Source organism: Micropterus dolomieu, linkage group LG22 (assembly GCF_021292245.1).
Source record: "Micropterus dolomieu isolate WLL.071019.BEF.003 ecotype Adirondacks linkage group LG22, ASM2129224v1, whole genome shotgun sequence".
In the NCBI taxonomy this organism is placed as follows: Eukaryota; Metazoa; Chordata; class Actinopteri; order Centrarchiformes; family Centrarchidae; genus Micropterus; species Micropterus dolomieu.
In genome coordinates, this window is record NC_060171.1 from 27,284,473 (window position 1) to 27,309,890 (window position 25,418).

Here is a 25,418-nt window from a genome sequence, read left to right on the forward strand (position 1 = left end):
CTCTCTCTCTCTCTCTCTCTCTCTGTGAGAAAGGGAAAATGAAGAGCATCCATGGTCCCAGTCACAAGGCTGCAGTCCGGAACCAAACCACAAAATTCTTTCCCAAATTAGTCACCAACTCTTCCGTTAATCACCTCCTCCTCCTCCTAGGAAGTGAAAGTAACAATACACTCTAAGAGAAGAGAACACCACACCTAGTGTCCCCCCACACTCATCTCCACTAGCGTGTGTCATCACATTTCGGCGAGAGATCCGCTTTGAACGACTGGTGAAGTTCATAGCAGTTCATTGATTGCAAGCTGTTCCCATCAAACGATGCCCAAGGTTTATCTTTCCCATGATACAGAAATATATGTTGAAAGCAATTTAAAATAAAGTATTTAACTAAATGAGGCACTTAATGTTGTATATATGCAGAATGCAAAGGAACATGCGTTTAAAGGCTGAATTCATTGACAAGTACCAAAGGGCTTTAACAGAACTGGCAGCAAAACACAAGATGCAATGAAGAAAATAATCACAATTCCCTGTTGCAACATACAACAAAGGGTTTTGATAGTTGAAATGATGAGTGGAATGAGATCAATTGATGAAACACAGTTTAACTTTGTAACATAACACAGATTTATTGCCGATCCTGCTCAACAAGCACAGCTTCCTATCCATTCAATGACACACATACACACTCACACACAGTAGAACCTCTGGTGGGCCTCTTTAGGAAAGTCCCCAGATGCCAGACAGACAGACGGAGAGGGAGACAGTGTTGTGAGGTCACCTGGGTTGGTGGCGCTGCTGGTGTTTCTCTGTCCCAGGCCTGGCCAAGCGGAGACTAACGTAATAACTATAATGCTTAACCTCCATACATACTAACGTACGGGGCCAGGGACTTACAGAGGCAAGCTCACTCACTTTAGGCCGCAGTGTAATTGGCAGTAAAGTGCAGCATTGTAGCTGAGTGTACTGCTACAGTATGTAAATATGTGGTCGTACTTTGTGTCACTTTATCTTTGTTAGCCTTTCTCATTTTCGGTTATCTCTCTCTGCTTTCTACTCTCCCTCTCTGTCTCTGTCTCTCTCTCTCTCTCTCTCCAGGAGTGGGAACTGGTGGTGTTGGGGAAGTTGAAGTGGAACTTGGCAGCAGTAACGCCAAACGATTTCATCGAGCACATTGTGAGGAGGCTGCCGCTGCCCGAGGATAAGCTGGCGCTTATACGCAAACATGTCCAGACCTTCATTGCCCTCTGTGCCACAGGTAGGACACAATAGGAACTCATGTCACACACATTTAAAGTCCTGATTATTATTAACAGATGTTTGTGCTAATGAATTGTGATGTTTAATTGGAGAAACTGATCCAAAAGGTGACCATACAGAGTGCGATGTCATCTTGATATCGTGTCTTTGTATTTTTTCTTTTTCTTTTTTCTGTTTGGTGTTGCAAGTGACACTGATCATGGATAAGCTGCCAAGTCAAACCAAGCGATAATGGCTTGCATCAACATACTTTCTCATGTTGCAAAATATCTTTATCTTCACATTCTTCTTTCAGCACCGTATAAAAAGCCATCTTCTCTCAATAACATGCGGCAACAGCTCTGTTCAGAGGTGTGCTGTGGGCCAGTCACGGCCCGCAGTAACTGAAGTGAGATGCATTCCCTCCATAGGGAAAATATTATTCCCAAGAAAAGCGTGTGTCATGGAAGATTTCAGCGTTAGACTCTTCAGTCTGACATCCATCATTTGTCTTCTCCCAGGCTTGTATGTGGTCATGTTTTAGAGGCATATCAGTGGCTTCCAGAGCATCCAGTAACACTTCAAAGCTGGTTCAGACTGGATGATGGGCATTCCCATGTCGCACAGGGTCGAGAAGAGGAATGGGCAGGGGTGGAGGCAGGCAGGCCATTGTCTCTCTGCTCTTGAGGTGAATTGTTCACCCAAGATCAAACATCCAGCGAGTCGTGGGAGGGACAGGGAGCCTTTAACATGATCTGAAGAGACAGCGAGGTTGAGACGGAGAAGATGCAACAGGGGAGTTAGGGGAAGCCAGTGGAGTGTATTGTTTTTGCACTGCCAATTCTAAGGCATGTCATGTTTTCATATCTCTTTCCCCTGCCGCCTTCCTTCCCTCTTTCTCTCCCCCCTAACTTCTCACGCCTCCCCACCTTACAGCTAGAGGACATGATAGCTTTCCCGTGTTGAGATTCTCTATAGGGCAGGTTTCTCCTGTTTGCGTCACCTGCAGCATTCCACATTCAAAGCTATAAACAAGACACGGGGTAGTGATTGAAAACTAGCTACTAACTACTAGTCCTGCACGTCCATCAGGATTTATCTTAACGTTAATGAGGGAAATTCACAATTCACCCACAATAAGACTGTTTGACACTCCCTCCTTTCTCACTTTCTGTGTGACCCCCACCACCACCAGGAGCTTCCTTTTCTGCAGGCCTCAAACAGGATTGCTAACTACACCCCCTCATGAGAAATGGCTCCTTGTGCTGACACCAGTCAGAGGAGTGTGTGTGTATAGTTAGATGAATAGATACCAGGGAGGTGACATGTATTTACAACATAAAGTGATGGAATCCCCTGCACTGATTGTGCAATGGATATGAAAGGGTGAGGGAAGTTTGCAGCGAAAGTTAATGTTTGCAAAGTTTTGAAGAAGAAACGCCTGTTTTCTCTCTTTCTCTGTCCCTTTCCTTCACCCTCTCTCACTCTCTCTTGCGCTCTCCTTCTCCCTGTCTCACCCCACGTCTCTCTATTTTGTGCCAGCGGATTAATGAGTGGAATGACAGCGCGTCAGTGATCGGACCTATTCCCAAAGCAACATTGTGAAAGACTCAGCATGCACTTTGTCCTTAATTGCTTCAATGAGGCAGTGGAAATAAATTTACGAGCCTCCTGGAGTCGTCCTCCTGACATTGTGTTTTAGGAGAGCAACTTTCTGGAGATAGCTCTGGATTAGCAACAGGCCATTTATCTGTGTATGCTCTCCTCACACTTGTATCCAGGCAAACAGAGAGCAAGGGGAGACGGAGAAAGAGAGCGCGAGTGAGTCAACAATTTGGTGCATCTGAAGATCTCTGGGAATTCGAAACCCCATTTGTGGAACGTTCCCAGCCGTAAATCTTTGGGTTATCTGGTGAGAGTCCTCCTTGAGACATCCTCTGAGCGGAGCTGAGAAGGTGAAGACACAGCCGAAGGAGGAGATCTCTCAGGAGGATTTACATTTGCAAGACAGTTGACAACGGGTCACCTGTGGCCTTCCTATTTCATACAGTCTCATTCAACCCACCTCCCACCAGTACCCCCACCACTGCTGCTCCTATACTGAAAAAGAAAACATGCATAAAACCACAGCTCTCTGTTTTCAAGGGAACAAGAGAGAGAAGAGGAGAAGTGGAGAATAAGGCCTCTCATTCCTAATGGCTCCTCTCTTTTGATGAAACAGTTCCGTTCGGGCCACTCGGTGGGATTTTGTCAGGTGGCGCAGGCTGGCTCTGTATTAATTAATAACATTGGCTGGTCCTTTCAGGACTATGCAAATGGATTGGGAGCTCAGCTAGAGGCTGGGAGAAAGGAGACAAAAGGCTTGGCCCTTACATTTCATATGCAGAGCCATGCGAGGGTCAGCGCTGCGGGGCCACTTGATAGGAAACACCAGCGTTTCCCTCAGGCAGGCTGCCGGATAATAGCCCAGAAACAAGCTCATTAAGGGAGATTATGAACCTCCATTCCTACACACAGACACCAAGCACTCCGAGCTTCCTCTTCTATTCTTATTCAATCGAGGTAAAGTGGGAGAATAGATGGGGTGCATGGGGCCGACAGATGCACCCCAACCTGCCTGCCACGGTTATTGAGCTCCGTCTTCGTGCCATATTGGCAGGGATTATGGTCTATTTTTTTTTTCATACCAACTCCAATAGCCCTCTCTGTAATGGTATGCATGGAATGGTGACAATAGTCATAGAAGTTGATCAAAAGAAAATTCTGGATCAGGGCCAACAGAGCTGTCCAAGAGAGTCAATTGTCATGGGGGACACAGTGAAGATTTTGCTACAAGTTGGGATGTAAATAACAAGTGATTTAAGTAACTGAGTACTCGCTCTTTAATCTCAGAATAGTATTTGATTACTTTGTTTTTCTGGTGTGTGGAAGTGTCTTTGGACTGTGTGAATTAACTTGATGATTAACTGGTTAGTTGTTGTTTTTTTCTGAGACAAACTAATGATTCACCCGCTAACAAACATGAGAGAAGTCGAGCTTTGCTGCATGGGTTCACATTCCTTCTTGTGTAAGGTCACTTTTTACTGTAGAGTTGTCATGAAAATAAGCCTTTTGTTGTTTGTTTGTTTGTTTTTTTTTAGCTGGGCTTTAAATTGTGTATTCCACTGCTTTGTTTGTTGTGATATGCTCACATACAGTTCTTCCACTATATTTCAATTTTATTTTAAAATAATGTAGATATGCATGGAGGATCAGCAAAGCTACCCAAAGCTGTCATCAGAGCGTGACAGTGACAAAGTTTTTTGTTTCCTACACGTCTCTCCACGCTGTGTGATTTTTGTTTATGCAGGAAGAGACAAACTATAGGCAAATGTACCCATTTTTATGCAACAGTGACCAGTCAAACATTCTAAAATGATTTGTAAGTCCTCTTTTTACTTTAGCTGTTAAGTCTCACTGGTCCAGAGGCTGGAATGCTCCTTGTATCTTCTTCTCCAAGTTGCTGCTGCACGGAGAATCCCCTCCAGGCTGAGCTCCGCGTTCTAGAGATGATTCATCTCAGATGTGGTCAGTGAAATGGTCTTTACTGGTGTTTGTTTACACAAAACTCCCTTCATGTTTGATGATTCAGAACCCCAACAAATTAGCCACCTCCTCCAACAAATTATCATCCTTCCACACGCTCCAGTGATGTGAGGAGTCATGTCCGGTCCGACTGCATCGTCAACACATGAAAGCAGGAAAGAGCTTCCTGACAGTATGCCCCCAAAAATGTGACACACAGAGTGAGTCACTGCATGGCATGTCCTGAGTTCTGAGTCCGTCCCCCCCCGCCCCCCCGCCGCCCCCCCGCCTCACCTCACTGGTGTAATCAGCACCACACTATAAATACTGTGGCCAGCTGAGTCAGCCAGAAACACAAAGAAAGAGATTTTTGCTTTGGATGCTGCAATTATCCCACCAGAAAGGTCAACTCAACTCAAAATGTTTTTAAGCATTACATGTTTACCTTGGAGGTCCCGCTAACCACAAAGACTAATATTTGTGGTTTGAAGTAAAGTGAACGTTAGTGGCAGCTGTGGCAACTTTTTTTCTTTTTTTAATAACTTCTTGCCTAAATCATATGAGATACAGAGATCGACAGAGAAGGTTTTTTGAATATTGCTCCTGCATCACACCTTTTTGACCTGATCCAAATCTGTATGCTCCTCATCACTGAGATTACCAGTGCCTCAAGGCTGCAGCTGTGACAGTGGAGATGATGGTGCAAGGTCGAAGAGAGCTGTCACAGGATGCTACAATTAAGAAGGAATTCTGTTTTCTGGCAGATGAGTTGAAATCACAGTGTGAGTATGGTGCGTGACTCAGACTCTCCCAAGTTTGGTTTGCTGTTTGTCTCCAGAGTGACAGTCTGGAACAAGAGGTAATGAAATATGACAGATAGCAGTATCAAGTTATCGTTTCTTAATCAGTGATTTCTCCCCTTGTTACATGTAGAAGAACTCCTCAAACCCAGTTGGGAAGTTGTTGTTGTGCGTGTAGGTGTGCCGTCTGAGTAGCTCCCTACAGACCTTGTTTTGACTACCAGGCTATGTTGCATTAGTGGTGAAACGTACTGTCGTTCCAGTCCCAAAATTATGTTTGTTTTTGGCCTTAATCAGTCAACAGGCCCTGGGTCCTTGTAACGCTTCTCCTTTAATAAACAAGGTCAATAAGCGCTACATGTATAGAATACAAGACCCTGATTTATAGCACTGGAAAGAGAGGAGAGGGTGAAAGGGAGAGTTTGGGCTTTTTTTTTTCTTTCTTCTTTTGGCCGTTGTTCAACTTTCCAACTTTAATTAATTTACAAGTTTAATGTGCATACTGTGCATTGCAGCCACCCAAGAGGAGTGGGCCATGTAGGGCAGCAAACTGTGTGACCAGAGGCCTGAGGAGAAGTTTCAGGGGGTAGGAACACGGAGGAATGGAGATGAGGGGGCACCAGGAGGAGAAAGGGCCATTGAAGGGGGTGAGAGGCGTGCAGGCCAGGCCAGCCAGCCGCTGCTCACGGGGAGCTTTCCATCGCAGGCGTCCCCACTCAGCTACATACACTGTTTATCCTCAACATGAATATCAATGAGGGCCTCCTAAAATACGGCCATTCTTCCCCCCACATGCAGCATCCACCAGGCCGGAGTGTCAGCCCGCATCGGCTGCACGCGCGCGTCCTTGTTCTGCTACAGACCTGTCTTGTCTTGAGTGCGAAAAATCCGCTTGCTGCCCACTGCCCACCACTCAGCTCTCCCACAAACCTATGTCTGTGCTGTGTGTGTGTGTGTGTGTGTGTGTGTGTGTGTGTGTGTGTGTGTGTGTGTGTGTGTCGGTCTGTGTCTGCATGTTAAAGCAAGCGCATGCATCAGTGCATTGTTACTTGCCTGTGTCTCTTAGGGGTCTGCCTCTTTGCCTGTCAGTCTGCGCTCACTACATGCGTACAGTAAATCCGTGTATGCCTTTGTCCTTTTAGCCCTCTATAGAAAGTTGTGCTCTTACAGCAGTGATGTAATGCTGAAGGGCTTTGTGTGCTCTTTCCTCTTGGCTCGAAGTAGCCTTTAATAAATCGCCCCTTGGCAGAGGCCCAGCGGCTAACACAGGGGTGTATAATAAGTTCATTTATTTGTCAACACTGAGCCCACAAGATGAGAAAGCGCCTGGCTGTGCATGTTAAAAAGGCAGTGTGGGGCTGCCTTTACAGCTATCAAAGGGCCTACCTCTTTGATTCCAGACATAAAAAAAGAAGGAAGAAAAATCTCCTTCAGAGCCATCACACACAGTTTGCTTTGCAATTGAATATGGCAATATGTTAATGTGCAGGCTGTTTCTATGCCCCCACTGCCCACTCCTTTGGCCCATAGGTGGCCCAGGAACAGAGGCATACTTGTGGGGGGTGGGGGGGAGGTTAGGGTCGCTGGAGGGCGACTCTTTTCTTTTTCCAAAACCTCACAAGAGTCTGGACACAGACTTGAGAGTGATGTGCATCAGAGTTGTCTACACCCTCTCCTCTCCCGCCAAGCCCACCACCTTCCCCTTCTTTTCTCCTTGTTGCCTTGTCGCCATACCGTCCATTCCTCCTTCTTCATCTTCCTCCCCCCGTCGACCTCTTGTCCCCCCGTCCAGCCACGCTCTTTGTCCAGCCTGTCTCCCTGAATTGGTATCAGCAGAGAGGGGATGGATGCTGTGTCTCTCAATTGGGTGAAATGAGGTGATGACTCTGGACAATGGAGTCACACTCTTCTGCCTTCCCTCTCGCAGGCCTGCTACTCTATTAATATGCTAAAAGATAGGAGGGCCGCCAATGCAAACCACTGCCTGTTGTAGCAACAAAGACTAGGGCATGTGTGCCATTCACTGGCCCCATCTAAGCAGGCCATGTGTTGTCCAAAAAGAAAGGTAGAAGTTGAGCAAGACATAAAGAGAGAATAGAGAAAGGAGCGTGTGTGTGTGTGTGTGTGTGTGTGTGTGTGTGTGTGTGTGTGGAGAAAAACTCTCTCTCCCTGTCTGTCTGTCTGTCTGTCTCCCTTGCTCTCTCCCTGTATGCCAGTTGCTTTGCCTTTTCGGGCTTCTGGCCCGTTCACAAGCTGTCTCATTTGCATTATGAATGACAGTGAGGGGAGCTAACAAGGTTATTGGTCTTTGAGACGCACGCCTGTGACCACACGTGGAAAAAGGACCTACAGCAGTGAGCATTGGCAGAGGCACTGAGCCTCTTTATTCCTCCCTTTCCAAGCGCTATGGGGCTTTTTTCAGCGAGCACACGATTTACTCAGGAGATGGAAGAAAAGGGGCCGGGCTGGGGAAAGGGGGACTGGGGTGGGGAGTGGGTGAGGGTGGTTGCTTTTCAGCTCCTTTACAAGCCAAGTGAACCCTCATTATCCAGGCCCCTGGTCATTAGTAAACGCTGCGTTCAGACCTGGTGCAAAAGAAGAAATATTTATTAGCTGACTGCTAGATTAATAAATCATATTGTCTCTGGAAAGGACGTATCTGTACCATTTTTGTGCACCATATGAACTGAAAAGTGCAATTTAGAAATATCACCAGGTGGCTCAAGAGTCCAGTATAAATTGTTGTTTTATTCACTGAACTAAAGATTTTAGCTCCTTACTTAACGTAACAACGATGCATCTTATCATTTACAAAGTAATAGCACTGAAGACACATTTAACTCAATTAGTTTTTCTTTCTCTGACAGATTTTAGGTTCGCCATGTACCCTCCCTCCATGATTGCCACAGGAAGTGTGGGGGCAGCAATATGCGGCCTACAGCTGGATTCAGCTGACCAGTCACAGTGGGGCGACAGTCTGACAGACCTGCTGGCCAAAATCACAAACACAGAAGTGGTGAGTTGGTATTATACTCCTCAGTCACATCCAGAACACAGCAGCTTGGTTATATGTTTTATTTTTTTCTAAACAAGAACTGAGTTCAAAACACTGAAATCCAGTGTGTTCTTGTTCTTGTTAGTCAGCGTTTAGCTTAGAGCTTAACACTTTGTGTCTGGAAAATTTGGGGGAATGTTTCTGAGTAATATTTGAATGAGGAGGAGTACATGTCTCTGCGTTAGTATCTCTGCTGACAACAGTTAGGCGTTCACTGGAATTTATCAAAGTACAGTTATTATGGTAACCATGATTCAAAGCTGAATCATCTGCTTCTGTTGTTGGAGGCTTTTAATCTCTTCATTCAGTTTTTATCTCACAATCTGTTAACAAGCAAATACAGACTTTTTTTCTGTCTTGCTACTTCTCTGAGGAAAAATATCCCTGTTAATGATGTCAAAAGTTAAGAAATGACACGTTTGTTGAGGTTGTGTTGACAGAAGCTGAATGTTGTAATGTCACACACATATTTGGCTTTCCACAAACCCATTCTTGGGGGGGATTTACTGCCAGTATTTGTAATGAGAAGAAAAAATAAAAACAAGCAATAAAAACAACCATCAAACCAAAAACGTCTTCATTAAAAGAAATTCTGAACTATGTTTATGTCCCATCTCTTCCGTCACACACTTGACTGGACTTACAGGTAGCATATGGCAGGATTCTTTTCCTCTCCATTAGTCCGGTCAGGCTACTCAGGGGCCCCTCATATAAAGAATCCTCTAAATCGAGCCAGGTTGAGAGCATATACAGTATGCTCTGTCGCTGACAGGAATGCTGGCCAGGCCGTTGTGTGGCTGTCTGGGTACAGTGAATGTTGCAGCGGTGGGTGAGTTGAGTCCAAACACAGGCAGGGCCTCTACTGACTCTGAGATGCCTGGCTTTCATCAGGCAGATGGGAGAGGGCTTCAGCTTGCTATAGCTCGCTGTGAGGGTGAGTAGGTGGGCAAAGCTGCAGAGGGTAAGGAGAGTGAGACTGTGAGATGATAAGTCGAGTTATTAAGTTTTTATTTTTTAGTCTTATTTGACCCATCCTAACTATTCAGGAGCGGTGGGCAGCACAGTGCCCAGGTACCAGCTCCAGTTCTGAGGCCACTGCATGGACAGGAATACTCCTAATACCAAACATGATAAAAAAGGCTTTTAGTTAGTAATAGCAGGCTTAATTTAAACATGAACATTTAGAGTTCATGTGTGCTCACTGCACAGTGAGCAGATCAAAGGGCATGACACAGATCCCAAGCCTCAGCAGTATGTTAAATTCAGCCCCAAAAGAGGCAAAGTAGGAGGAGGAGGTGGAAGAAAGCTGTTGAAGTGTGAAAAGGACACTGGGGGGGGGGGGATCATGCTTCCCTCACGACAATCAACCCTCTCTCGTCTCCTCCTATGGTCCATAATGCATCGTTGCTGGAAAGCATGGCTCCCTCTGGTGCAAGCTGTGTGAAGTCTCCCTCAGCAGCTGAGGAAAAACAAATAGCTGACCTCAGCAGCACAGGGCCTCAGTGTGTTTAGGCTGCAAGGTCTTAGACTTGAGGGAATTAAGTCGCGCTGTGTCTCTGTGATCAACTCCTCACATTCCTGGATTCAGACAAGCCATGGCTCGCAGTAAACACAGGAGGCGAAGCAGAGGGCACCCTTCCTAATTCAACATATATGAGAGGCTTTAGTATAAACTGTTAAGAGGCCAACCAAAACTAAAAACATAGAGTAGACTTTTGCATTATAAAGTTACTTAAATCAGACTTGTGCACCACTTGTGGTACAATGTAAAAAAACAGCCTAATGACCATAGGTAGCTGTCAGCATTCATAAATGGCTTCAGTGATATAGACACTGTTTGTCACTGGTTTAGCATTTAGGCTTTCACACAGAAAAAAAGAGGAAATGGTGATTGACTGTCATTTTAACACTTACCCTAGCTTCTTTTCCCAAAAGCTGAACCACTTTATACGTCAATTCAACACCAAAGGGCCACCTCAACCTCAGTTTTGACTGCAGTCATCAGGGTGGTGGCGTAAACCTTAGAATGTGTGAATGTGTACACATAACATGCAGTATTTGGTTTTGGCAGTGTAGAGGCTCGGCAAGATGGTAGAGCTATGTCTCGTAGCCAGACGACCAAAGAGCCAGCCAAAATATGAAGGCAAAGCAAGTTTCGCCAACCTCTGCAGCTGCTGCTGCCAACAGCATCATAGCCAACGCCACCCCCCTGGCACCCTGCTGGCATCTGTGGTATCCAGAAGCTGTGGTTTTCCAGTGGAAATGTGATATGGCCAAGTCACCATCTTGGGCCGCTGGAAGAATGTGTGTAGCCTTTCATGCACCTGGTGTGGCCAAGAGGGGGCTCCCTGTAAGGGACAGCAGTCAAGGCAGGGTGCCTGACAGGCAAATCATAATGTGCAGAGAGAAAATGTGAAATTTGTGAGAATGTGTTTCAAGTGGGAGACCGATCACTTGTGGCTCTCCTGAACGGCACAGGTCATCTGTAGTGACAGTAAGAAAGCTGGAATATATGCTACAACACAGTATGTACTGATAGTAGGCCTAGTATATAGAGCATCCCTGTATACTTGAATGATTAAAACAGGAAACAAGTTAGAGAAGTCTAAGGGTTTAAGACCACCACTTCCTAGATTTTAGCGCTTTGACTCAGTTTCTCATTCATCTTTTTCTCTGGTCAGAGTCACACACTAAGACACCGGAAACAGATTTTTTTTTTCCATTTCTCCCTCTCTTCCTGTTTTCATTCTTCTTTTTTGAATCACTCTGGCTTCCACTGTGGCCTACCTATCACTGAGATCGTGTCAAACAGTATAACTTGCACAATGGATGGATGTGAAGTTGAAATGTGATTCCCCAGTAATGTGCTGGAGCCGAAATGCTTGCAACAAAGATGCATTTATTAGGAAAGATTATCTATCTATTTACAGAGCCTGTGGCTTCACCACTTCTGGTGTTTCGGCATGCAGGCTAAAGAAAGAGAAAGGTCACACTTTATATTGTAACTTGGTGGAAATTCAAGTCATGTGGTGGCTCCTTATTTCCAGGATCAGCCTCTGGATATTTTGTCTTAAGATTCCCTGAGATCCGTAGTGTGTGTCACCAGTATGTGTGTGTGCCAGTGTGTTTGTTTCTGCTGTCTGACCACCAAGTCCTCCCAAAGTAGCTAACACTGTCTTGTGTGGTACAGTCAGCAGTTAAAACACATTCCATGGCTTCACACATTTCTTCCTTTTGGTCTTGTCTGTCTGCATGACTCCCCCCCCACCACCAGTTTCACAAAGGCCGCCTGGGCAGTAATGTGCATGCCTTGATTTGTCAGAAAGACAGATTGTTTCAGAATGATCTGTGTTTGAGGTGGGGCAGATGGAGGACCGTAACAACAAGGGAGGATCTGAGGTGGTTGTGTGTTTCTGGGTTGAGGCTGCAAAATAAGATGCTTCAGTATAGCATTACCTCCCATGGCCAACATATTCAGTGCTGTTGGCCCCCACAGTATCCAAGTACCTTGAGCTTCTCTAAAAACAGTATTGGTGTTTCCAGTAGTCACACATTGAAGTCATTAAAGTTTCTTGAATAAAGCCCATGGGGCTTGGCATGGGATCCGAACTGCCGCTCTAAAGATCAGCAGAGACGGGGGGAGAATTTCTTTAAAGTGAAGGCGTGCATTCTTGCGGTAAGGCACAGGCAGTTCCTTTACATGTTCTTCGCTTTACTTAATTTTCTCACAGGAATTGAGATTTTATAACCAATAGGGCACATGTTGGTGGGAAGATTTTGTGTGCACACGCCCTTGTAAGCGGCCAACCTCTGGAGGAGATTAAGGGACACTGGTCGGGTTTCCTCCACGTCAGACCCATCGCTGGGGGAAACGTTTCTCCCGCAGGCACCCAGCCCAGATCAGTCCAGACTCCTCAACATCAAATCATTCTTCATGGACTGTGACCCAAAAACCCCTCTCGAGCTAATCATCACTGGAGAACTCAAAAATAAAGGAGATGTCAAGGCAGGAATTACTTCATGCAGACTTCATGCAGATATCAGAGAAACCCCTCTAGGCTAGGTTATTTTGTCAGTGTGTGTGTAATATAATAGATTTCTTAGTTCTTCCTCCACTCGCACAGAAATCCTACGTTCCATTAGCCACATGTTCAGAATTTGACCATTACCAGAAAGTTGGGATAGAAGTCAGAAACTCATGGCATGCTATTTGACCTTTGACACTGTGACCTTTTTGTCACTCACCCGTGTGCAGCTCCCAAATAGCAATTCTGATGTGAGTGAGGTCTCAGTTCTCATTTCTTCAAGGCATCAAAAGCTATAATGCAGGCTCAAACTGTGGCCCATCAGGTTTAAATTAGCTGTAAATTTCTAAAGAATGTTTCCCCGCTCCACAAGCGGCACACTTTCACCCATCCCTCCGGCCATGGGGCACTCTCAGTCATGTTTCCCACAGACGCCTGGTGCTTTAAGGTAGGGTGTGTGTGTGTGTGTGTGTGTGTGTGTGTGTGTAAAAGCAAGCAACTCTGCTTCAGTTGTGTTATCACATTTTACCACCAGAGAGCAGCGTTAACACTCTCTATCAGACAGGAAATTTCGTATAAGTTCTGTTGCAGTAGCCTGCTCTTACTTTAGTATATCTTTAATGATTGTCTTTGCTTTTCCTCACCCAAAATCAGTTTGACCTTTCTCTGACGCTCTTGCTAAAAACCCATTTAGCACTCTTATCCCTTTACCCTCCCCCATTTCTCCCCCTCCTCAGTGAGTTGCTCTCGCTTCATGCGCTGTGCTGTCCCCTCTGTCAACCCTCCATCAGGGAAGGATATGAGGGCTCAGCGCTGTTGAGAGGCTCCTCTCCCAGGTGGATTCTCAGGTTGCTGCGGCGGCCTTTGATGGTGAAAGGCGAGCCGGGCCAGGTCTCAGATGGATCCCCTGCAGGCAGGCAGGCACACAGACTGGCTCTCGTTAAAAAAGCACCACCTTTGTGTTCCCACAGGAGGTGGATGTAATTAACATAGCTTTAGTACTACCTGTGTTTTCAGCCGCCGTTGTCAAGGCTACTTCTGTTTGGGTTTTGTGTGTGTGATGGGAATGGCAGAGGTGGTGTAGGTGGGTGGCTGGATGGGGGAGGAAGTGGTGTGCATGTGTTAATGCATCTGTGTGTATGTGCACGAGTACTATAGGGGTGGGCTGATGTAATGCTTGGGTCTGGTCCGTGTTTGCGCTCAGCCTTGGTAGTAGCTGGAGCTGCTAGAAAGTCGGTGGTCATTTAAAACCTCTGGCCTATGCTGCCCAGGGGCCCCTCTCTTGCCACACCAGGGGCCCCCGTTACTCATGCATTGACTTAAGTTTTCAAATTTCTCTTGTTACTACTGAGGATAGTTGCAGAAACTAATTGAGTGACCGTGGTACTATTCTGAACGTTTTAGCTGCAATAAATATGAGCAAAGTAACTGTACAAAATGAGTATATATAAAAAAAAAAAACCCCCCCCCCCCCCAGATGTTTCCAACTGTCAAACAAGTCGAAAAAGGGTTATCAATCCTCTACTATTTCAAAATTAAGAATAAATAAGCTGACTTGATTTGGAAACGAGAAACCGTCCTGCCCCCGATTAGCAGATTAAAATGGATATATTTTTACAGCTTGTCGTCCCTCTCTTCTTACATTGCAGGATGTTCTCAAAGAGTGCCAGGAGCAGATTGAGCGTGTGTTGGTGAGCAGCCTGCGCGAGGGGAGGCAGCAGCAGCTACAGCAGCAGCAGCAGACACAGAGAGGCCCCAGCGGGAAAGGCCTGGAGGAGCTGGATCAATCCTCCACTCCGACAGATGTCCGCGATGTCAACTTGTGAACCACCAGATGGCATCATTGCACAGGATTTACAACAACAAAAAAAATGCTTCATGAAAAAAACCCTCAATTTTCTTAAAAGCAGAAAAAAAGAACAAAAGAACAAAAATGTTAAAAACACAAGCCCTTTTAAAAGAAAAAGAACAATGCTTGCTAGTTTTTTTTTTTTTGTGTAGATTTTCTGTTCTTCAAGTCAAAAACACCTGCCCACGAAATAGATTTTCTATGATGTTCTAGTCTAAAAGCAACAAATTTGATACAAGATGAAGCTCTGTGGTGCCTTGGATATACAGAAGGGAAGCCAATCATATTTGCATTCTGCCTTTGATTGTATAGTATGATCTTTAAGTTATATTTTAACCATAGCTTGATAATGAGGCTATTATGGTAGAAGTTACGGAAACCATTCAGAAATTGCATAAATGGGATCACAGTGGGGCTTACATTTGTTTTTTGTTTTTAATTCTGTTTTGTTTTGTGTGAGTATTATCACTATTACATTTGTGGCTGGTGTAAGAGAGGCCAAGTGTTCGAGCTCCTCGACCACCAGAAGGTCCACATGTGTGTCGAGGATGAGACAAACAGAGTACAGCGATGAGAACGTTATGCTAAAAGTTGGTGGGTCCCAATTCCAGGGAGGAGACGGGATGATAATAATTATTGGTATTATTAGTAATTATTATTATCATTAATATTATTATTGGACATATTTTGGAACTGAGTAGTAGAGATCAATAAGCTCCTTTTGTCAGGCTGCTTGTGTGTGTCGGATTGCAAGTCCAGTGAGCAAGCATGTATGTGATGTATGCAAGTTTGCATGCCTGCCTGCCTGCCTGTGTGAGTGTGTACGTGCGTGTGTTTGGTGTGAATGCTACATGTGATTCCGTATCTATATTAGCAGTGCGCATTCTCTGGCAATGAGGCACTTGAGTCAGTTGTAGACTTGAGGTTCTATGTCAAAAGACAATGGAGCAAGCCGAGGCTACACGTACTTTGTCCATCAGTATAACAGGGCATCTATGCTATATCACTGCCTTCATGCATTAACAATGTATCATGGGTCATTGTTGGCCATCCATTAACTCATGTGCACGGGGTATGAGTGAGACAGAAAAAGATTTAGTGAAGAAGGATATGGGTGAAGGGACTTTTGTATAGAGCCCCTCATCTTTCTAAGAGAATTTTTCCTGAGGTGTCACACCTCAGACTCAAAAGTCATGTGAGGCGTTTATTACTGCCAATCTGTTAACGAAATATTACAGATATTTCATTCTTTTTCACGTTGTTACGCTATATTTCCTTAGTTGTGAAAGGCTGCTGTGAGTCTGAACAGAGTAGTAATGACCTCTCACATGTGCGGCACGTGTTAACAGGAGAGGCGATATCTTGAAGAAGGTGAGGCCATGCCTTTTTAAGTCTGGAGGAAGTTCGACTCCTCTGTTTTTAGGAACAGGGTGTGGCATGGAAAGAATTGGAAAGAGAGGGACCGTTTGCAACCAAGAAGTCACTGTGGAAGGCACATGGGTGCACAGCGCAGGTTGGAAGGGCAGAGAGGATTTTAGTGGTGCAGGAGCATGCTGCTGTGTAGGAGACGGGGAGGATTTACAGCCAGTGGGCTGGAAGATAATAAACGAATACAAGATGCCCAAAGGCCTCACGATAAAACTTTGATATCTACATTTTTGGATGGTATCCACTTTATTTTTGCTCAATGGATGTCTACAATGACGCAGCAGTGTAAAAAAAAAAAAAAACATTCTGGGTTTCCATTTACATAGAAATTAAATAAGGAACTAAGAGTGTACGCTGCCAGATCATGTGAGGATGAACTTTCGGGGGGGGGGTTAGAAGAGTACAGGATGATAATATACTGTCAATGCATCTGGAGTCCCACATAGGGTTGTTTTCAGCTCCCCTATATGATTTCAATGGCAAAGCACTTTGAAAACATGCTCCCCTGGAGATAAGTAAAGTGAAATGCGTTGGGTGGTGATTGGAGGTGAATGGATGTTTTCTTTTTTTTTTTTCCCTTGTTAGCCTTTTCTTTGGTTTACTTTGTAGGGCTGGTTTCCCAATCATCAGACATACCCTTGTCAATCAAGAGTCAAATTAAAAAGGCTTTCCACACCTTACGACGAGAGGACATTCCGATCAAAAAAAAAACATTCCTATTCAAGCAAAGTGCAAGTTGACGGGGAGTCTGACTATTTCAGAGAATTTGAACAAATCGAACACGCCAATATGAATTGGAAAATGCCTACACACAGAGCTCACTGATCCGTGGGTTCGGTTTGTTTTTCTTTTACATTGTCAAGAAATGAAATATTTGTTTTTACTTGAATTTTTCGTCATATGTATCTGCGTCACAGCCACAGACAGTCACACAGGGCCGCGATGAGCTACAAGAAAGGGTGGTCGTAACATCCAGTATTTGCACATGTTCCTCTGAGGGAAATGAGGTTTGCATTTTTAAGACAGAGCAGAGCCTTTGTTCTAAACCACCTTAACTTATGTGTGTTGCAGTGGTTGGTCAGTTTTCTATGGTGCTGGCTTGTGTAGTTCAGGCCGATTGTCTGTCAGTGAACACATCTGTCCCCTGTGAGCTTTGCTGCTTCAAATCATTGGCAAGGGGGGTTCAACAGCCAGACGTCAGCACAAAACAAGAGACAGATTTTTGTTTTATTTTGTTTAAACGGGACACATGGCTTTGCCACGATAAGGTGTCTTTGACTTAATGCTTGAGTTTTTTCATGACGGTATGTGACTTTGCTGAGTGTATGTTTGTCAGACTGAAGAAAAATGAGGGGATCTAATGTTTTCTTGATGATTTTCAGTAAAAATGGGAAATTTAATGACATATTTGCCGAAACATCCCTGTTTGAATATTTGATATGACCCCTTCATTTTGCCTCTGTTTGCCTGATGAAAGCTCTCTCCCAAACTTAACGGTTGTGATTTTCTTTCCTGCAATTTATTGTTGCATGTGTTTTATATTGAGACCACCATTTCAATTTGTGTTTGATTTATTTTACGGGGTGACCAGACCCGCAAAAGGGTTTTTCTAAGACTTAGAGATACTGTATTCCAAAGTGAAGAGAGGACAGAGGAGGAGGGGTGAAGACATCAAGAAAAAAGTGTCAATATTTTTATTGAGTATTTGTTGTCTTTTTGCGCTGCTAAAAGCTATGAATTTGTTTCATTTATACAAAAAAATAACATTACCTAGTTGTGATGTGTCACTTGAGTGTGCTGCTATTTTATAAACATTTGTATTATAATATAATTATTTTACTGCTTAAGAGATACATTCAGAAAAACGAAGTAGATGATGATAGAAGAACATGAAATGAGTATTCGACTGGAAATGTTCTTTGTACAGTTTGACAGTTTGCTTAGATAGCATGTCTCCTTTCCTCCCTATTTTTTTTTTTAAAATCTATTTTGCTCTACTTCTTCAGTCACATTCTACATCAGTGGTATTTCATATACCTCAGGATTACTGGACAAAATAAAACAAACAAATCCATCACCTATACCTCTGCAGTTAGGGAGCCTGGAACGAAGGAGAAAGCATACAGCAAGGTTGGGGGGGGGGGGCGCAACGACAAATTAGCATTTTTGTGGATGATGCCCACAGTTTTACTGGAGAAACAACTCAGTGAGACGTGAAACAGGAAATATGCAAGGCTTCCACTTGGACTTGACCTGTATCAGAGGGAAGGGGGGGGAGGGTGGGGGGGGCAACAACATTGTTGGGGTGTTTATTCCGTAGATAGTTCAAGCATGTTCATTTCTGTTCATGTTGGTGCTACATCTGACTTGTTGTGTGAAAGAAAGGGGAAACAGCATTCCTTTGATGGCCAAAGTACCGTTCTTGCTTTATACAACCATAATCACTCTGAATGTCAGTAAATACGGATTCTGTATGTGAGAAATAGAGATTTTGGTCTGTAATATTGTATCTGCGTACCATTGTATCTGCCACAAAATAATGGGTTGTGCTCCACTGTCATGTCCAACCATAGATATTCTCATATCTGGAAGTTTCAGTGGTGCAGATTTCCCTTTGAGTTGCCCCCCTCTGCTATAACTCATATCATGTACCTCAAATGTCTGTTGCACAACCTCTGTTCAATAAACTTCTGCTTTAAAGGGTGTGACACCACATCAGCTCACTATTTCCCACGCCTGTGTTTCTTCTGAGCTGCATATGTAATTGTTTCATGATCAGTTGACTGGTTTGTGTGTCTGTATATGTATGAGTCAGCTAGTTCAGCTGTACCACTTAATCACTAGGTGTCAATCAATAGGTGTTTCCCTGGCCAAAATATAAGGAAGACAAATGTGTACACGTCAGAAGAATGGGATGTATTGATATCAGCTCAGTCTAATGAGAAATAGAAATGTGGTGGAGAACTTATGGACAAATAATGTGTAGAGAACTACATACTGTATAATCAGTGCAAAAACCAAAACAGGCTGTCACCTCCTGCTGTGCTCCTTGTTCATTAAGGCTGTTTTGGCATGATTATGGTGGTATGTTGACACATATTACTGTATGATCTGCATGTTCAGGTCAGAGGAGAGGTGAAATAGAAGGATAGGTAGAACTTGGACGGTCATTGAGCCTTCAAGCAGCCTTGGTTTGACCAGAGACCAATGTCTGAGATATCACAAATAAAACCAGATGACTTGTGTGACAAGGGAAAGTCTCAACCTATGCCCTCTAGTGGCTGCATTATTTCAAGCATAGACAATACCCTGAACAACAGGCTTGATATATTATACAGACCTACTGTACATCTCACACACACACTTTTATTCACTATCTAATGCAATCCATTACAACAGCTCTGTCACATAGTTTTACTTTTACTGAAATTATAATGGCCAGTTTTGGTAAAACTTTCTAATATTCTTTCCCCTTCATGTTTGTAAGTGGGGTGGGCAAACCACTAGAAATGCCTCTCACTATAATTCAGTCCACGTCAACATCACTGCAAACTACATCAATCACAAACATACAGTTAAATCTCTCATACAATTCAATACATTTATCTTTGTAATGGTAGAATCCATGGCTGACCTGGGACCTGATGTAGGCTATTGGATTGCATTAGATTTTACAAGTGTGTGTATTTATAGGCTATCTGCCCCATGCAGTTAGAGATGGCAGTCAAGTGAGCCGTCATTCGCAAGTCCTGGTCAAACCAGCCACCGTGTGCCTATTCTGATCTTTAAGGTAGCCGCTAGCAGTTTTCAAAATAAGGTGTTAACATAGGGTACATACTAAGTAAGACATACTGTATGTGTGGAAATAAGATTCATTTGATTACATTTACAAGTATAAAACATTTTACCTGTGTTAAAAGTAATCCATTAAAATGTGATCGGAAATTACTTGATTATTTGATTTTGGCTGGAAAGACAAATTAACCCGATTTGAGTTCAGGAGAACTGACTACATACAGACCAAAAATTATCCATTTTGACCGTATCAATTTAGAGATTTTCCAAAGTGCACCTTGAAATGGCTTCCTTTGTAATATTTGAGGTACTGTAAAAACACATGGCTCCATAATTTCACGTGGTATGGGAATGTTACAGAAATATGTTCACATTATTTATTCTTGGAAAGGAATACTTTCGGCTTTCAAAGTAAAAGATGGCGTGGGGTTTTCATTTCCATTTAAGCAACAGACCAATGAGTGTTCATTGAAAAATGAAGGGAAAGCCAAGTGGTTGAGTTCATTACAATATACCCAAACAACCTTCGCCCCCTAAATCGAATGCTAATGAGACTTAGACTGATGAAATTAGTACCCTACTTGTTAGACAACATGCATAAATACTTTGAACTACTTTTACCATGTAGTCTTTGAGTAATTTTGATTATGTCATCCAAGTTTGCCAACTTGGATGTAGGCCTAAAACCCATTTTTTCCATAAGTACACTTGTACTGTTGGACTTAGTACTTCTTACACTAGTACTTGCACAAATATGAACTACTTTTACTCCATACTACTACTTGCTCGAAATCTGCTCCTTTTTCCTGCTAATCAGCCAAAAGAATGTGGTGTTTTAAATCAAATTATTTCAATAAACTGCCAGTAAGCAGATTGAGGGGGACGAGGGGTGGTGACGCTGTCCGTGGTGCTGAAGTAGGATCTCTCTCTCTCTCTTTAATACTCAGTTCTATACTATATTGTAGTATACTCTCTATAGTGTCACCTCCATGATCAAAGTTACAAGACACAATGCTGCCTGTAGTAAACCAATTCCTGTAATATTCAGAATCAGGTTTATCGTCAGGTACATTTTCACATACTAGGAATTTGCCTTGGTATATTGGTGCTACACAGTACACATAAACAGAAATATAGAAAAAGTAAAGATCTCAAAATTTGCAAACACTGTAAACCTGAATAAGAATAGAATTCAGAATACTCAAAATATTTGTGGAAACTGATTACCTCGAACTTTTATAGAAGTGGTAAGAATATGTTTGAGTAAACCTCAATTTAAATAAAATACTAATGGAAACTCACTCAACAAATTTCTACTAGTGAACTTGAAATTTACAAAATGCCCACTTTCAGATAGTAGTCCTGAAAAATACAAATACAACTCCATTATTACAATTCAAGTTTCCTTTATTTGTATCATAAACTTAAACATCTTCCGTCATTTCTACATTTAACAGACACAAAATAAGGCACATCTTGCATAAAGCTGAACAGACTAAGTAATGGACTGCTTCATCAGATAATTAACCAGCAACAATTTTGCTAATCAATTTGTTTTCATTCTTTTTTGCAAAAATGTTGAACATTCTCTATTTCCAGATTCTTAATCAAATTTATTGGTATTAAGATATAACTTAAATCTTGGGCCAAATAAAATTTCCTTCCTACTTACTTTACTGTGTTTTGTGGAAAAAGCGACTATGCATAATTTTATTCCATCAGCAGCACTTTTATTTAAATAATATAAAAGGGAGCTTAAAATGTGGAGTTTTATGGAATCATAAGCAAATAAAGATAGCTAATAAAGATTGTGGAAAATATGAAGTTCCACACTATGCAAATTGTTAAGTCAGGTAGACAAGGTAATGGAACTATATCAGGGTTTCTGCAGTTTCACCTGGTCAAATTTAGGAACTTTGTAAGATAATTATGAATGAAATTTAAAACCTATATCACAACTTTAAAATAAACTGCAATCACAAAATTGCTTGCCGAGTAAATCAATGTATTCAAATTAGGGAAAAGTGATGTCTACAAAATTGGCATTGGACAATGTCAACAATGAAACACCGGGATGCACGATGACATTGATAAGCTATGTAATTAACAAGCTGGCATTTAGAATACTTAACCTACTGCTGATGGATAAACTCAGGGGAGCAAACAGAGAGACAATAATAAACTACACCCCAAAAACTAAGATTGCTAAATATGTCTACTGGGGTTGAATTCTAATCATTAGATCTGTGAAAATTCATTTGGATAGTTTTGAATCTCTACACATTCATTGTGCAGCACCAAGCAGTTTTGAGTCTCACCACCTTACAATGGCAGGAAACATTAACATTAACATTTGGGTAATTGCCTAGTTAACATTAGCTGTGCTAGTAAATAACATAGCCTATAGGATGACAGACTGAGGACTCGGGCTCGGCATTGTTCTAAGATTTGATACTTTGACACCGGTTCCTGAATGATACTTTTTTCGATACCAATTTTATTCTCAACAAACTGAGAACCACTGTTGTTTTTATAAAGTAACTTAATTTTCACATTATTATCATCATTAATATTGTTATTTTAATAATTGTTCCATTGAAAAATTCTACTGCTTGTCAAAAAGCAAGACATATTTTCAATGTACCATAAGCCTATATTGTGTTTGTTGTTTTATTCTGTATGCTATAGAAGTTGTTTTATCCCACGCCAACAGCAGAGTGAGAGGTGATGACAGCGTAGGCTAGTGGAATATCGATCCGACTTTGATTTATTTTCCCCACATTGATCTGAGTTCGAATCCCGTGATAAATAATTTTTATTTTATTCGTTTTAAAAGGCTGAATCGTTTTTCTACATGACACATGTTTAAGGACACAGACTCCAAAGACAAATGTGTATTTAGAACATTTATTAGACATAATGTTTGACATTCACAGGAAGAGCAACTTGCCCTCTTTCTGTTTTCAACATTTTCTGTAACAACGGAAGCGTGACAAAGTGGTACATGACAGGTTTACACACACAACTCCAAAGACAAATCAGAAAGGTATGTTTTGACTTTTTAATGAACAACTAAAGAAAGAGGCATTCGCGGGGACAGCTACATATTCGCTTCCTGTTTTCAACAGCTGTCGTATCTACGACAACCCCAGACACGTTCGGCTGACGGTCACCAGTTAACAGGGCCACTCGTTAAACTGAAACACCGGCTCTGTCTTGTTGCAGTCAAAGACGGAGCAACTTTCTGCTCCAGTGTTTCCCCTATATGCATTGAATCATGACTGCCGCTACTAAAATTTCCCATGATCATTAAACTATGCGCTACAAATGTTTTCACTCGCACATTGTGCGAGCGCGGCAGCACTCAATGCTTGGCTAGCTTCCTATCATTGTTCTATGCAGAACATCTACGTGACAGATGGTGTTATGTGAGCAGCATAACTCCTGTAAGGAATCGGAAGGTGCAAAGTGAGTGTTTGATTGTTCGAGTGGCAGAAAGTGACGGTGAACGCGAGGAAAATATTCTGGCAGTAAATGTACTGTGTCGGTTACAGCGTGTCAGCTTCTCAAGACTAAGAAAAGTTTGTCCTCCTTTGTTGTTTTCCCACCTGCTGGAAAAGTGAAGCCTGTTAGCGCTAGCAAACAACTCCCCTCCCCTTCAGACTGTGCAGATAAGCAGGGAAGCTTATACAGTAGGCTAGGCTGTGTCTTTTGGCTGCTATGTAACTGAACATTAGCTTATTTTATACAAAGTAACTGGTAGATGTATTTTATTACTTTCTACTTGTCCAATGTTGAGAACATCAGTTACAAACAGAGTAAACTGGTGTAGCCTACAGCTCTGTTCTGTACAGACTGATTAAATTATTTTTCAGTTTGGTGATGCCCAAAATATGCTGCCATAAATGTAAAATCACTGTGGAGAGCATCATAATCAACCAAATTACTTTCAACAAATCTAATGGTTGTAGTTCCTCCATTAGACTGATCTTTGGGTGTTGGTTATTTATTATCTACTCTAGCTTTTCCAACTATTTGTTCAGAGATATGGTGAAAATAATGGCCCAATATTATGTGAAATTACATATCTGTCATTGGAGGAGGACCCCCAAACACCCCAACCAAGACCACCAAAATGATAATCTAAACCTCACATTAAACTATGGGAAAACGCTTGCATGCTCATGGACACAAGAGCAATGTTGCTGAGACATGTTGTGTTGGGGTTTTATATTCACACAAAAATTTTGCTTCACCTCCGCTACTACAACTTCATCCTAGGGGAAACACTGTACTCTTAAGTTTATTCCATGCACAGTCAAGGGCTTCACCAGGTTTGTCATGTCGCCAATCTTGGCAACAATTATCTTACGTCGCAAATATTGCATCGTGCGCTGTTGCATCAAGCCTGGTGCAATGTAGCCACACTTCTGATTTTCTCCACGTGTTTTACATCCACGGGCCACGTCTCTGTGCGTAACTGGCGTGAACGTCACTAGAGCCACTTACAATCACTTTTTTTTTTTTGGGCACATCAAGCATGCTGCATGCTTATTGCCTCATTAACGTTAACAAGAACCTTTACGTATCGAAATTTGGTACCGAAAGACAAGACATTTTTTGATACTCGTTGGTATTGAGGCAATTCGGTCGGTGTATAAAAAGTATTGAACTTGATACCTAGCCCTACTGGGGACAGAGATGATTTACCTTACAGACAGGTGTATTGATAAAGTATTGTCTTTTTACTCAGGAAGGTTTTATTGCACGTACTTACACTAGGCCTAAAGAGGTGTTGACAACTCAAGTAGTTTGGAGCGAACTTAACTTCACTGTCTCCACCACATCTCACTCTACTGGCCGCTGTGTGTGTGTGTGTGTGTGTGTGTCTCAAGATAAATCAGATTAGACGCTCAAGACATAACGTTACATTATAGGACCCACTAGTCTAGATAGCAGTATTGATAAGCTCGGACCTTATTGATTTTCGGGTTTTGAGAAATTTTGGAACTGGGTCATTTTAGAACCGTTTCTCGATCACCATCCCTACTTAGCGCTAGCCAAACTGATTAGCATGTTAGCCGTTAGTTAGCTCGCCAGTTAAATAAGTACACCAACTAGCCCTGAGTCGTCACTGAGATTCTGGTTGGGCTTTTAAACTAATGCAGTTACTGTTTGTATCAAACATTTAATTTAGAGAACACACTCACACTGCATTGGACGATGTCAACAATGAATCACTGGGACGATGGACGATGACATTGATAGGCTATGTAATTAACAAGCTGGCATGCGGTGCACCTGCTGCCGTGAAAAAGGATCACGGGTGGAAATATCCAGAAAAATTATGAGTTCTGTGTCTTTTCTGCGACTTAATAAAATATAACCTACTGCTTATGGAAAACGTCTCGGGTTACGTATGTAACCCTGGTTCCCCGAGAAGGGGAACGAGAGACTGCGTCGGTTACGACACTATGGGAATGCCTCTAGGCGAAGCAGGTCTGAACGTGAATGAAATCACTCCAATCCTATTGGCTTGTTGCTAGAATGGTACGGTGTGACGGAATAACCGGAGGAGTATAAAGCACACCTGTACACACTCATCATTAGCTTAAACTATGAAGCAGGCGCTTCAGGCGGGGAGAGAGGTGCGGCGGGCCGACGCA

General features: G+C 42.8%; 1 protein-coding gene across 3 annotated transcripts in view; it reads left to right on the forward strand.

Moving 5' to 3' along the window:
* ccnd2a (cyclin D2, a) overlaps nt 1-18,683 on the forward strand; it is a 173,118-nt gene extending 154,435 nt beyond the window's left edge. For all 3 annotated transcript variants that reach the window (XM_046036440.1, XM_046036439.1, XM_046036441.1), the window contains 2 exons: nt 8,468-8,616; nt 14,330-18,683. In XM_046036440.1, coding sequence (XP_045892396.1) covers nt 8,468-8,616; nt 14,330-14,506 — 326 coding nt within the window. In that variant the 3' untranslated portion in view covers nt 14,507-18,683. The remainder of the gene's footprint in view (nt 1-8,467; nt 8,617-14,329) is intronic.
* Nucleotides 18,684-25,418: the final 6,735 nt, after the last annotated feature.